At 36.1% G+C, this 15,655-nt stretch overlaps 1 protein-coding gene and 1 pseudogene across 2 annotated transcripts in view; one reads left to right on the plus strand and one right to left on the minus strand.

The window, feature by feature from the left end:
• The window catches only part of LOC105463675 (ring finger protein 13), a 158,130-nt gene that overhangs the window by 115,452 nt on the left and 27,023 nt on the right, over nt 1-15,655 (plus strand). For both annotated transcript variants that reach the window (XM_071091095.1, XM_071091094.1), the window contains exon 8: nt 4,463-4,556. In XM_071091095.1, coding sequence (XP_070947196.1) covers nt 4,463-4,556 — 94 coding nt within the window. The remainder of the gene's footprint in view (nt 1-4,462; nt 4,557-15,655) is intronic.
• On the minus strand, nt 341-429 carry LOC112423483 (U6 spliceosomal RNA; annotated as a pseudogene).

The raw sequence follows: 15,655 nt of genomic DNA on the forward strand, positions 1-15,655 counted from the left end.
ATGTTTCTTTATCACTCTTAATGTTTCAATCCGTATGAAGGGGGAACTCAGTTACTATAACTCTTAGCCCTTCTCTGCCCATTTACTCTTTCCACCTTAGAGGAGATAAAGTGTCTTATCTGTGTGGCATAGTTAGGAAGAATAAATTGGGCACACTTGGCTCAGCTCCACCATCTTTGTTTTGTTATTAACCTGACTTTGGGACATAGATGTTGATTCAGCTCCTCCAGGGTTAGGGCTGGTTCTGCAATTCTGCGACAGGGTGAAGGGAAGGCCTACCTCATTCCAAAGTTGTGTTTGTCTATATCTGAGTGGCTAAGGCAACCTAATTCTATTGCTCAATAAAAAATTATGTTTCTTGCACCTCACGGGGGTCATGCTAATCTTCTCTGTATCATTCCAATTTTAGTATATGTGTTGCTGAAACAAGTACAAAAAGTTCTGTTTCTCTCTCCAGTGAGTTAGTTGTTTCACCTTCCTCCTTCTGGCAGTTCATGGTCTTATTTCTCAAGTTATTTAGAATCTAGGTGGCATGCTGATTATAACACCCCCTCAGAAAAGTAGATATTCATTACGATTTGTTCTGTGACTTATAAATTATTTCAGTACAGTTTTACATTTCCAAAATATGTATTTTTTTCCTATTGATTTCTAATTCAGTTGTGTTGAGGTAAGAAAACATTGTATGTTATGGATTCTTTGTGGCATGGTTTTCTGATTAAATTTTGTAAACATTCCCTGTGTGTGAAAAGACACGAAGGGCAGTTCTGTGTTCATTAGTTCGAACTTGTGAATTTGTTTTGTCTAATTTTTTAACAGTTTTATTGAGATATAATTAACATAAAAATTAACTCATTTAAATGCACAATTCAATAATTTTATTTGCAGAATTATGCAACCATCACCACAATCGTTAATAATTTTCTGCGTTCTTTTCTATTTTCTGAAGCTGTGCTAAGAATAGAACAATCTTATGAGCCACATTTTATTATAATTTTAAATTTTCTAGTAGCCAAATTTAAAAGGTTAAAAAAAGAAAACAGATGAGATTAATTTTAATACTATATTTAACCCAATAAATCTAAAATATATAACAACATTCAATTAATACAAATATATGATATTTTTACATTCTTTTTGTACAGTGTCTTCATAATCTGGTGTCTACTTTATACTTACAGCACATCCCAATTCAGACTATCTATGTTTCAAGTGCTCAGTAGTCACATGTACTTGGTGGTTACCAAAATTGGACAGCACAGATCTATAGTCTTAACAATTTTTTGTGTGCTTACGCTATAAGTTGCTGAGCTTGTGAATGTATGTATTTCACTCTTTTGTTTCTAGATAAGGTGTTGTTTTTATTGTTGTCATGACTCTCCTAATGATGCTTTTTTCCTTAAATTCTATTTTGCTTGATATTCTAGGCTTCTTTTGCTTAATAGATCTTTATCCCTTTATTTTATTTTTTATGTTAATTTGGTTATTTTATGCAGGATCTTGCTCTGTCACCCAGGCTGGAGTGCAGTGGCACAATCATAGCTCACTATAACCTCCAGTGATCCTCCCACCTCAGCCTCCCAAGTAGCTGGGACTAGAGGCGCACATCACCATGCCCAGCTAATTGTTTTTATATTTTTTTTTTTGTAGAAATGGGGCCTCTCTGTGTTGCCTAGGCTAGTCTCAAACTCCTGGGCTCAAGCAGTCCTTCAGCCTTGGCCTCCCAAAGCACTGGAGTTACAGGTGTGAGCCACTGCACCTGGTCCTATCCCTTTATTTTTTACTTTTATTTTTGTCCTAATGTATCATTCAGTTTTTATCTTGTGTCTTGTAAATAGCATATGATTGGAATTTTTTTCTTATACAATGTGATATACTCCCTTTAAATACTGGTGAATTTAATCCACTTAACATATATTGTGATCACATATGTATTTGGATTAATTTCTGTTGTTTACTTTTTATTCTGTTTTTTCTTCTGTGTAAATTTGCATTAATAACTTTTACTTTCTTTTCCCTATTGATATGAAAATTTGCATTATATTGCTCTTCTTTTAGTGGTTACCATTAAACTTTAAAAAAATTTATGGAGGTATGATTTGATATAATAAATTACACATATTTAAATTGTACACTTTGGTAAGTTTTGACATAGGTTTATATGCATATATATATCACATTTGCATATGTATATCACATATGTATCACACATATCATACACATATGTAACAGATATGTATGTATATACCTGTGAAACCACCACCACCACAATCAAGATAATGAAATATTAACCACCCTAAAAAGTTTGGCAATGCCTTCCTTCTGCGCCTTTCAACTTTTCCTTCATCCTCCCCTCGCCACCCTTCTCCATGCCCAGGCAACTACAAATCTGATTTTAGTCACTATAGATTGCTTTGCATTTTCTACAGCTTTGTATAAATGGAATCATAAAGTCTGTACTCTTTTGTGTCTGTCTTCTTTCTGTCACCATAATTATTTTGAGATTTATATATGTTATTGAGTACATGGATTATTCATTCCTTTTTATTGCTGAGATGTATTCCATTGTGTAAATATACCATGATTTGTTTACTCATTTACCTATTGATCAACATTTGGGTTGTTTCTAGTTTTTGGCTATTACAAATAAAGCTGACATGGACATTTGTTGTATGGAAATATGCTTTCATTTCCATTGGGTAAGTATATCTAGGAGTGGGACAGTTGGGTCACAGGATAAGTGTGTGTTTAGATTCATAAGAAATTGCCAAGCTCTTTTCCAAAGTCGTTGTACCATTTTACAATCCCACCAGAAGTGTATGAGAGTCCCAGTTCCTCCACTTCCATGCCAACACTTGGTGTAGTCAGTCTTTTACATTTTAGTCACCGAATAGGTGTATTGTATTATAGTATTTGTGATTTGAATTTTTGTTTTCCTGTTGACTGCTGACTTTGCACATCTCTTCAAGAGCTTATTTGCTGTTTGTATGTCTTGTATGGTGAAGTATCTTCAAATATTTTGTCCATTTTTTCTGTTGGGTAACTTGTTTTCTTATTATTGAGCTTTGAGAGTTTTTTATATATATTCTGGATACATATCCCTTGTGTATACAATTTGCAAATATTTCAGTCTGTGGCTCATCTTTATTTTTAATTTTTAAATTTTATTTATGTATTCATTTATTTATTTATGTTTTGGAGACAGGCTCTCACTCTGTTGCCCAGGCTGGAGTACAGTAGCACAAACATAAATCACTGCAGACTTGACATCCTGGACTCAAATGATTCTCACACTTCAGCCCCCGAAGTAGCTGAAACTACAGGCACACGGCACTGCACCAGGCTAATTTTTTTCTTTTTAGAGATAGGGTCTCACTATGTTGCCCAGGCTGGTCTTGATCTCCTGGCCTCAAACAATCTTCCTGCTTCAGTTGTCTTTTATTTTTTTAACAGTGCCTTTTGAGCAGAGACGTTCTTAAATTTGACATTCATATTTTTCCTTTGCAAAGGGTGTTTTGGTATTTGGTTTTTGGCCCTGTGTACTTCCTTTTTATTTTTGCAAGCATAGCAATTTATAGTTTAAAATATTTTGTATATTTTATCCAGCATTTCTGAATATTTGTAGTGAAGGTGTTCTGCGTTATTTCTGCCCATTATTCTGCAGTAACTAATAAGTGTATGTTTGAAATTTTTATTAGTTTGTAATATATAGGAATATCAACCTTCCCATTAATTTTTATTTTTATTTATTTATTTATTTATTTATTTATTTATTTATTTATTTATTTATTTTGAGATGGAGTCTCGCTTATTTATTTATTTATTTGTTTATTTTGAGATGGAGTCTCGCTCTGTCACTCAGGCCAGACTGCAGTGGCACTATCTCGGCTCACTGCAAGCTCTGCCTCCCGGGTTCACGCCATTCTCCTGCCTCAGCCTCCCGAGTAGCTGGGACTACAGGTGCCTGCTGCCGCGCCTGGATAATTTTTTGTATTTTTAGTAGAGATGGGGTTTCACTGTGTTAGCCAGGATGGTCTCGATCTCCTGACCTCATGATCCGCCTGCTTTGGCCTCCCAAAATGCTGGGATTACAGGAGTGAGCCACCACGCCCGGCCCCCATTTTTTTTTTTTTTTTTAACCCATTGGAGTCTTTATAAAATCTATAGTTTACCATTTGTATTTTTGCAAGCAAACAGTTGTATGTTTTTTATAATGTCTCTGTCAGTAAATCAAAGGTAATCAAGATCAATTAATAAAAACTTCAAGGGGTAATTTATGGGTTAACTAATCACTAATACGATTTAATGCTTTAATTAATAATACTACTGCAGTTCGAATTTAAATGAATTGAATTGATTTGCAGTAGCTATCCAGAAACTTAAAAGATATTTGTTATTTTAATGGTCACTTTCTATTTGCACATTTAATATCTGACTCCTTTTTTTACTCTTTTATTTTTAGATCACAAAATTTGTCCAGGATAGACATAGAGCTAGAAGAAACAGACTTCGTAAAGATCAACTTAAGAAACTTCCTGTACATAAATTCAAGAAAGGTAAGTATTTGTTTTCTAAATAATTATCTTTAGTTTATTTAAGACTGCAGGATGACTATACTCTTTAAAAAAATTTTTTTTTAAATTATTACACTTTAAATTCTAGGGTACACGTGCACAACGTGCAGGTTTGTTACATAGGTATACATGTGCCATGTTGGTTTGCTGCACCCATCAACATCATTTACATTAGGTATTTCTCCTAACACTATCCCTGCCTTAGCCCCCCATCCCCCAACAGGCCCTGGTATGTGATGTTCCCCTCCCTGTGTCCATGTGTTCTCATTGGTCACCTTCCACTTAAGAGTGAGAACATGCAGTGTTTGGTTTTCTGTCCTCGTGGTATTTTGCTGAGAATGATGGTTTCCAGCTTCATCCATGTCCCTGCAAAGGACATGACCTCATCTTTTTTTTTTATGGCTGCATAGTATTCCATGGTGTATATGTGCCACATTTTCTTTATCCAGTCTAGTATTGATGGACATTTGGGTTGGTTCCAAGTCTTTGCTATTGTGAATAGTGCCACAATACACATTTGTGTGCATGTGTCTTTATAGTAACATGATTTATAATCCTTTGGGTATATACCCACGAATGGAATTGCTGGATCAAATGGTATTTCTGGTTCTAGATCCTTGAGAAATTGCCACACTGTCTTCCACAATGGTTGAACTAATTTGCACACCCACCAACAGTGTAAAAGCATTCCTATTTCTCCACATACTCTTCAGCATCTGTTGTTTCCTGAGAAAACAACAGATTTCTATTTCTCCACATCCTCTCCAGCATCTTTTTTTTCCTGTTTTTTTTTTTTTTTTTTTTTTTTTTTTGAGACGGAGTCTCACTCTGTCACCACCCAGGCTGGAGTACAGTCGCACAGTCTTGGCTCACTGCAGCCTCCACCCCCCAGGTTCAAGCGATTCTCCTGCTTCAGCCTCCCGAGTAGCTGGGATTATAGGTCCCTGCCACTGCACCCGGCTAATGTTTGTATTTTTAGTAGAGATGGGGTTTCACCATCTTGGCCAGGCTCGTCTTGGACTCCCCTCGTGATTCACCCACCTCAGCCTACCAAAGTGCTGGGATTGCAGGTGTAAGCCACTGTGCCCGGCCTGTTTTCTGACTTTTTAAGACTGTACTCTTGTTCTACCTTCTGTCTCCCTACCATAAACTCTGCCTAACGCTAAGTAGACTTTCAGTTAAGAATGAATGTGAGAGATGATCTTTTGCTGTGATGACCTGGTGAAGGCAGGAAAGGGATGCACAGTCTGCAGAGAATTTAAAAACAATAATTAAACTAACCAAAATGCTTATAAATATTATCACCATGTGCCATTAGTTCTTAACAATGTCAGTGGATAAAATATTTTTCTGCACCAGGTGGACTACTCCCACTTACCTTCCTCCTATTCTGTCTCCCATGATATAACACTGTATAGTGTTGTATTAATTAAACACATAGGTAGCTGTTATATATCATCACTTATATATATCATCTTAATTTTCATACTTTTATGAACTGTATACTATTATTATTTTCCCTTTATAGATGAGGAAAAATAGGGTCAGGGACATTAGGAATTTTAATATCACATAGCCAGTTTTGACAGAACTACAGGAGAGGTGTGACTATAATACCATAGCCAATGTAAGTTTCCCCTATAGTATAGTTTCTCTGTGGTTTAGTGACCTTTTAGTGCAGATATCTACTTGATAAATGCTTTTGGCTGGGATTTATCAAGTAGATATCTGATAATACCCAGACTTCATTTTCATATACCATAACCCAGACTTCATTTTCATATACCAGTAAAAGTATTCTGTTTTTTAATTCAGCAGTGAAAAAGTGTAGGGAGTGGAGGGAGAAAATAGAGAAAAAGACAATAAAACATAGTTCTGCCACATTTTTATTTTTCAAATAATAAAATGTTTTATAAACCTGCCATTTAACATTAACATTTAAAAAACAGAACACTTAACAACAAAAAAGTAGGAAAAAGAACATCATGTTAAAATAATGAATAGACATTTCTAAAAATGCACTGCATTTTACATTTACCTTATCATTATACAGTGATTTACATTATCATTATACAGTGTGGATTAGTTAATAGTTTTTTTGTTTTGTTTTGTTTTTAAGAGATGGGGTCTCATCTCACTGTGTTGCTGAGGCTGAGCTTGAACTCCTGGGCTCAAATGATCATCCCACCTCAGCTTCTCATGTAACTAAGACTATCGGCATGTGCCCCTGGGCCCAGCTTGGATTAATTAAGATTTCTACATAGACCAGAACTAGTTTGAAGATTAGGAATTACTTTTTTAGGCTTCATTTTGTGTGTTAAAAATATGTTTAAAAAGGCTGGGCACGGTGACTCACACCTGTAATCCCAGCACTTAGGGAGTCCGAGGCAGACGGATCACGAGGTCAGGAGATCGAGACCATCCTGGCCAACATGGTGAAACCCCATCTCTACTAAAATACAAAAAAATTAGCCATAGTACCAGCTACTCAGGAGGCTGAGGCAGGGGAATCACTAGACGGATCACGAGGTCAGGAGATCGAGACCATCCTGGCCAACATGGTGAAACCCCGTCTCTACTAAAATACAAAAAAATTAGCCATAGTACCAGCTACTCAGGAGGCTGAGGCAGGGGAATCACTTGAACCTGGGAGGCAGAGGTTGCAGTGAGCCAAGATCACTCCACTGCAATCTAGCTTGGTGACAGAGCAAGACTCCTTCTCAAAAAAAAAAAAAAAAAAAGTTTAAAAAATGGTGGTGATGTCCTGGGTTTAAAGGGAATGCATGTCATTGGCTTTTCCTCTGAGTAAGATGGGTAGCTATAGTAGGATTTTGAACAGAGGAGAGAGAGAATGTCTCAGTTAACTGTTAAAAGGATCCTTCTGCTGGCATATTAAGAATAGGTTATTAGAGGGCAAAGGGTGTAGACAGAGAGAACAGACAGGAAAGTTATTGTAGTAATTCAGGTGTGATATAAATGTGGCTTGGGCTGATTATCAGTGGAGGAGAAGAAATCTTCAAATCCTGGCTATATCTGGAGATGGAATATACTGAATTTACTGATGGACTAGATATTGGGAGAGGAGACAAGGATGACTCCAGATTTTTTGGTCTGAACAACAAAATGGATGGTCTCTCTAAGGAAAGTCCTTAAATAGAAATAAGGATGGTTAATGTGTGAAAGAGCAGGTTTTAGCAGGGAAATTGGAAGGTTGGTATTGAACATAATGGAATTTCAGATGTCTATTAGATGTTAGAAATGAGTCTGGAGTTTAAGACAGAGGTCTGAACTGGAAATACTGGCACGAAAATACATTTAAATCATTAGACTGGATGAGATTACCAAGAGAGTGAGTACAGATAGAAGAATACCAAAGACACTGAGGGGCATACCATCGTTAAGTAGAAGAGGAATCAGAAGTGGCAGCAGTGGAAACTGAGAAGGTGTGACCAATTACACAGGAAGAAAATCAGGAAAGCATGATTTACCAGAAACCCAGTGATACAAATCTATCAGGGAGCAAGGAATGCTAACCTGTGTCAGTGCTCCTGAACATACGTAAAATGAGAGCTCAGTATTAACCATTAGAGACTATTGATGATCTTGATGAGCAGTTGACAGAGTGGTCAGGCCAAAAATCTGATTGTGGTAGATTTAAGAAAGAATGGAAAGAGCAGAATTGGAGATAATTTTTTAAAGAAGTTTAACTAAAAAAAGGAGCAAAGAAATGGGGTCATAGCTGGTGGGGGAAGTTGAGTCAAGAAATAACAGCATGTTTGTTTGCTAAAGGAAATTGATGATATAGGTGACAGATGGGAGAGTTCCTGTAATGTTCTTGAGAAGGCAAGAGGAGATTGGATCTCTTGCACAAAAAGGCGGACTGGCCTTAGGTAGTATCATAGAGACTTGAGCTAAGGGAAAGTAGAATATGTGGGTGAAAAATCACAATAGGTGGGTATTTGTAGTGGTGTGTCTGTGGAAATGTTCTTTGCTTTCATTTCTCTCAATTACTTAGGAAATCACCAACTGAGGGTGAGGACAGAGGAGGAGGTATTGGAGCTTTTAAGAACAGAGGTATAAAATACTGTTATTCCAGGAGAGTAGGAGGAGGAGTGGACTAGGGAAATATAATATGGTTGCTTGGCAGCCTGAACCCATTATGAACCCATCAGCATAACTGTTTTTCTCTATGGAGTGGTGTTTATCATCACTTTTTTCAAAATGTGAAGTATAACATTTATACAGAAGAGTATGTAGGATACATATTTCTAGAACCATCCAGTTCAAGAGATAGAACATTACTACCACCCTAGAGCTATTATGTTCCCTTCTAGATAAATAATCCTTTTTTGTCCTCTGGAGGTAATGACTATCCTGGCTTATGATAATTTCACTGCCTTTCTCAAGTTGTACCACATATGAATGCATACCTAAACAGTTGGCTTAATTTTGCCTATTTTTGAATTATATTTTTCTTACCTCTTATTAATTTTTTAATGAAATTTATACACTTTATTGCATGTAGGTATAGTTCATTTACTTTCATTCCGTCTTTTAAAGATTTTACTTATCCACTTTACTGTTAATTGATGTTCATTTTTTTTCAGTTTAGGGCTATTATAAACCATACTTTTGAGAATATACTTGTACATATATCCTGTTGCATATGTCCATGAATTTCTTTAGTATATATACCTAGAAGTAGATTAATTTGATCATAGTATATACCTATTTTCAATTTTATTGGATAATGCAAAATCATTTCCAAAGGGATGGATGGTACCAGTTTCTACTCTCACCAACAGTGTATAGGAGTTCTTGTTGTTCCATGTATTTATCCAATACTTTGTACTGAAGGACTTTTAAATCTTAGCCATTCTGGTGAGTTTATAACTCATTGCTGTTTTACTTTTTATTTCCCTTCTTGCAATGAGGTTAAATATCTGTTCACATTATTTGCCAGTTGGATTTTCACTTTCACGAAGTACCTTTCATGATATATGCCCATGTGTCTGTTCCATATGTGGGAGGAATTCTTTATATGTTCCTACAAGCCCCTCTGAAAGTGTAGTGTATGGCAATTTAGTTCTTCAGTAATTTTGTGTGTTTTAACTGTCTTTTTCTAGTTTATGGACCAAAATTCTTGATTTTCATGGTAGTGTTCTTCTATTTTTGTTTTGTTTTGTTTTGATTTGATTTTTTTTTTTTGAGACGGAGTCTCGCTCTGTCCCCCAGGCTGGAGTGGAGTGGCGCGATCTCGGCTCACTGCAAGCTCTGCCTCCCGAGTTCACACTATTCTCTTGCCTCGCCCTCCTGAGTAGCTGGGACTACATGCACCCGCCACCATGCCTGGCTCATTTTTTGTATTTTTAGTAGAGACAGGGTTTCGCCATGTTAGCCAGGATGATCTCGATCTCCTGACCTCATGATCCGCCCACCTTGGCCTCCCAAAGTGCTGGGATTACAGGCATGAGCCACCGCGCCCAGCCTCTTCCATGTTTTTAAAGAACATTTTGTATCCCAAGATCATACAGATGTTATTTTATATTACCTTCTGAAAGCTTTGTATTTTTGTCTTTTGTGTTTAATCCACATGAATTGATTGTGTAAAATTGGAGTCCAATTTTTTTTCCAGTTTGATATTTTATATAAGGGTATCCAGTTGTTCCAGAGCTAATTATTGAAAATACACTGTTCTACAGTGTCACCTCTGATGTAAATTAAGGTCCAGATATGTGTGGGTTTGTTTCTGGATTTCTCTTGGTTTTATTGTTTAACCATGTATCAGTATCACACTGTTTCAGTTACAGTAGGTTTATGGTAAGACCTGATAGAGCTAGTCTTCCCACTTTGGTTTTTTCAATAGTGTTTACCTATGTTTAACACTTTGCCTTTCCACTTAAAGGTAAAAATTGACTTGCCATGGCCACCCCACCTCCAAGTATATGCACAAAAAAAAAGATTATATTTTTTATTGTAGCAGAATACACACAGCATAAAATTTATCATTTTAATCATTTTAAAGTACCTTCACATTGTTATGCAACCATCACCACCATCCATCTCCAGACCTCTTTATCTTCCCAAACTGAAATTCTGTACCAGTTAAATAGTAACTCCCCATTTCCACTTCCCCTTAGCCACTGGCATCTACCATTCTACTTACTGTCTCTGAATTTGACTATGTAGGTACATCACGTAAGTGGAATTGCCTGATATTTGTCCTGTTTCTGACTTATTTCACTTACCATAATGTTTTCAAGGATTATCCATGTTGTAGCATATATCAGAATGTCTTTACTTTTTCTGGCTGAATAATAGTCTGTTGTGTATTTTTACCACATTTTGTTTATTTATTTATCTATTAGTGAATACGAGTTGGTTACACCTTTTGGCTATTGTAAATAATGCTGCAATGAACATTGATAAAAAAGTATCTGTTTGAGTCCATGGATTCAATTATTTTGGGTATATACCAAGGAGTGATATTGTGTAACTTTATGAGGAACCTGGATACTGTCTTCCACACTTACTGTACTGTTTTACATTCCCAGCAGCAATGCTCAAGGGTTCATATTTCGCCACATCCTTGTCAACACTTGCTGTATTCTGTTCTTTTGTTTTAATATAGCTATCCTAATGGGTATGAAGTGGTACCTTAATGTGGTTTTATTTGCCTTTCCCTACTGACTAATGATGTTGAGCATCTTTTCTTGTGCTTATTGTCTACTTGTATATTTCCTTGGGCAAATTGTCTGTTCAAGTACTTTGCTCATTTTCAATTGGGGTGGTTTATCATTTTGTTCTTGAGTTATTGGAGTTCTTTGTATATTCTAGATAACATGATTTGCAAATATTTTTTCACATTCTTGTCAGTTGTCACTTTCTTGATAATGTCCTTTTATGTACAGAAGTTTCAAATTTTGATATAGTCCAATTTACCTTTTTTCTTTTTTTTGCTTATGATATGAAGCATAAGCAAAAACTTTTTTTTTTTTTTTTTTGCTTATGAAGGAAATTAAAGAAGACCTCAATAAATGGAAAAGCATCCCACATTCATGGATTGGAAGACTTAATATTGTTAAGATATCAAGACTACCCAAAGCATTCTACAAATTCAGCACAATTCCTATCAAAATTCCAAGAACTTTTTTGCAGAAATGAAAAGTTTAAATTTTGATTAAGTCCAGTTTACCTTATGATGTCATATCTAAGAATACATTGCTAAATCCAAGATCATAAAGATTTACCCCTATGTTTTCTTCAAAGTTTTATGGTTTTAGCTTATATTTAGGTCTTTTATCAATTTAGAGTTCATTTTTATATATAGTAAATATGAGGTAGGGCTCCCGGCTTTTTTTTTTGTATGTGGAATCCAGTTATCCCAGCACCATTTGTTGAAGAGACTGTTTTCTCATTGAATATCTTGGCACTCTCATCAAAAATAAATTGGCCATAGATGTATGATTTTATTTATGGACTGTCAGGTACATTCCTTTGGTCTATATGATTATCCTTATGCGAGTCCCACACTATTTTGATTACTCTAGTTTTGTAGTAAGTTTTGAAACTAAGAATTGTGAGTCCTCTACATTTGTTGTTCTTTTTCAGTATTTTAGCTATTCAGGGTCCTTTGCAATTCCATAATAACTTGAGAATAATTTGAGGATAGAACTTTCTGTTTTTGCAAAAAAGTTATTAGAATTTTGATAGGGATTGTGCTAAATTTGTAGATTGCTTTGGGTAGTCTTGACATCTTAACAATATTAAGTCTTCCAATCCATGAATATGGGATGCTTTTCCATTTATTGATGTCTTCTTTAATTTCCTTCAGGAGTGTCATGTAATTTTCAGTCTATAAGTCTTTAATCTCCTTAGATTTATTTCTAGGTATTTTATTATTTTAGATACTATTATGAATAGAATTCCTTTCTAAATTTCTTTTATGGATTGTTCATTGCTGATATGGAGAAACACAACTGATTTTTATGCATTGATCTTACAACCTACAAGTTTGATGAATTTGTATATAGCGCTGGTAGCTTTCTTGTGGATTCTTGGGGATTTCCTATAGAGCAGATTGTATTAGCCTGTTCTCACACTACTATAGGAAATACCCAGGACTGGGTAATTTATAAATGAAAGGTTTAATTTACTCACAGTTCCATATTGCTGGAGAAGCCTTAGGAAACTTATAATCATGGTGGAAGGCAAAGGAGAAGCAGACATCTTCTTCATAGGGCATCAGGACGGAATGAGGGCAAGCAGGGAAATACCAGATGCTTATAAAACCATCAGATCTCGTGAGACTCACTATCATGAAAACAGCATGGGGGAAACTGCCCCCACGATCCAATTACCTCTACCTGGTCCTGTCCCTGACATGTGGGGATTATGTGTATTATAATTCAAGATGAGATTTTGGGTGGAGACACAGCTAAACCATATCACAGATCATGTCATCTGTGAATAGGTGTAGTTTTACTTCTTTCTTTCCAACATGGATTTATTTCATTTTCTTGTGTAACTGCTTCTAGAACTTACAGTACAATATTGAATAACAGTGGTGAAAGTGGCCATTCTACTTTCTTTCTGATTTTAAGGCAAAAACTTGCAGTCCTTCACCAGTGAGTATTTTAGCTGTCAGTCGTTGTTGTTGTTTTTAATAAATGCCCTTTATCAAGTTGATGAAGTCCCCTACTATATAGGTTCATTTTTTTGGCATGTTGAAATCTACTTGTTCCAGCATTATTTGTTGAAAAGACTGTCCTTTCTCCCTTGAATCACCTTTGCTCCACTGTTAGAGGGCAGTTGACTATATTTGTGTGAGTCTTTTTCTGGAATCTCTATTCTGTCCTGTTTATCTGTTTATTCCTTCACCAGTACCACACCGCCTTGATTATTGTACTTTTGTTTTGTTCTGAGATGGAGTCTTGCTGTGTTGCCAGGCTGGAGTGCAGTGGTGCAATCTCAGCTCACTGCAACCTCTGCCTCCCAGGTTCATGCAATTCTCCTGCCTCAGCCTCCCGTGTAGCTGGGAGTACAGGCATGTGCCACCATGCCTGGCTAATTTTTTTTGTATTTTTAGTAGAGACGGGGTTTCTCCTTGTTGCTAGGCTGGTCTCGAACTCCTGACCTCAAGTGATCCGCCTACCTCCGCCTCCCAAAGTGCTGGGATTACAGGCGTGAGCCACCTTGCCAGCTGATTACTTTACAGTAAGTCTTAACATGGGGTAGTGTCAGTTCATTGACTTTGTTTCTTCAGTATGGTGTTGGCTGTTTTGGTCTTTTGCCTTTCCATATGTACTTGTGAATTAGTTTGTTATCCAAAAAAATAAATTGCTGAGATTTTGATTGGGATTGCATCGAATTTATAAATCAAGTTGGGAATCCTGCTTGGTCATGGTGTATAATTTTTTATATACGGATATTCAGTTTTCTAATTTTGTTTAGGATTTATCGTCTGTGTTCATGATAGTTACTAGTCAGTAGTTTTCCTTTCTTGCGATGTCTTTGCCTAGTTGTGAGATTTGGATAATAACTGGCTTCACAGAATGAGTTATGAAGTATACCCTCTGCTGTTTTCTGGAAGAAATTGTAAAGAATTTGGGTAATTTCTTTCCTGAGTGTTTGGCAGAATTCACTAGTGAACCTATCTGGATATGGTGTCTGATGTTTTGGAAGGTTATTAGTTATTGGTTCAGGTTCTTTAATAGACCTAGGCCTATTCAGATTGTATATTTCTTTTTGTGTAGCTTTTGGCAGATTGTGCCTTTCTGAGTAATTGGTACATTTTATCTGTTACCAGATTTGTAGGCATAGAATTGTTTAGTATTCCTTTATTATTGTTTTTATATTTATAGGATTAATAGTGATGACCCCTTTTCTAAAATTTTTGATATTAATAATTTGTATCTTTTGTCTCTTTTTCTTGGTTCATCTAGCTAGATATCGATTTCGTTGATCTTTTCAAAGAACAATATTTTGGTTTTGTTGATTTTCTGTATTGAATTTCTGGTGTTTTTTGGTTGCGTGTGTGTGTGTGTGTGTGTGTTGTTTGTTTTTTGTTTTTTGTGGTTTTTTTTTTGAGACAAGGTCTCACTCTGTCACCTAGGCTGGAGTGCAGTGGCACAACCATGGCTGACTGCAGCCTTGACTTCCCAGGCTCAACCAACCCTTCCACCTCAGCCTTCCAAGTAACTGGAACTACAGGTGTGTACCACTGTGCCTGGCTACTTTTTTTATTTTATTTTTTTAGTGACAGGGTCTCACTATGTTGCCAGGTCTGAATTCCTTTCCTCAAGTGATCCTCCCACTTTGGCCTCCCAAAGTGCTGGGATTACAGGCATGAGCCACCACACCCAGCCTGATTTTCTGCTTTTACTTGCATTGATTTGTTCAATTTTTATTTCTTTTTTTCTGCTTACTTTGAATTTAATTTGCTCTATTTCTAGTTTCCTAAAGGTAAAGCTTAGATTATTGATTTTAGCTCTTTCTTCTTTTCTAATATATATATTCAGTGCTATAAATTTCCCTGCACTGCTTTCATTGCATTTTACAATTTTTTAGTTATATGTAATAGTTGTACATATTTATGGCATACATGTTATATTTTGATACATGCATACAATATGTAATGATCAAATCAGGATAATTGGGATATTCATCACCCCAAGCAATGATCATTTTTGTGTATGTGTTGGGAATAATTCAAAGCTTCTCATCTAGCTATTTGAAATATATAACTTTACTGTTAACTATAGTTGCCTCACCATACTATCAAAAACTAGAACTTATTCCTTCTAACTGTTTCTGTACCCAGTAGCCAACCTCTCTTCACTACCTGCTTCCACCCTTCCCAGCATCTGGTAACCACTAGTTTGCTCTCTACCTCCATCAGATCAGTTTTCTTAGTTCCCACCTACGAGTGAGAACATGGGATATTTGTCTTTCTGGGCTTGGCTTCTGTCACTTGGCATCCTGTCCTCTAGTTCCATCCATGTTGCTGCAAATAACAGGGTTTTATTTTTTTATGGCTGAATAGTATTCCATTGTGTGTATATACCACATTTTCTTTATCC

This window comes from Macaca nemestrina, chromosome 2 (genome assembly GCF_043159975.1).
Source record: "Macaca nemestrina isolate mMacNem1 chromosome 2, mMacNem.hap1, whole genome shotgun sequence".
NCBI lineage: Eukaryota > Metazoa > Chordata > Mammalia > Primates > Cercopithecidae > Macaca > Macaca nemestrina.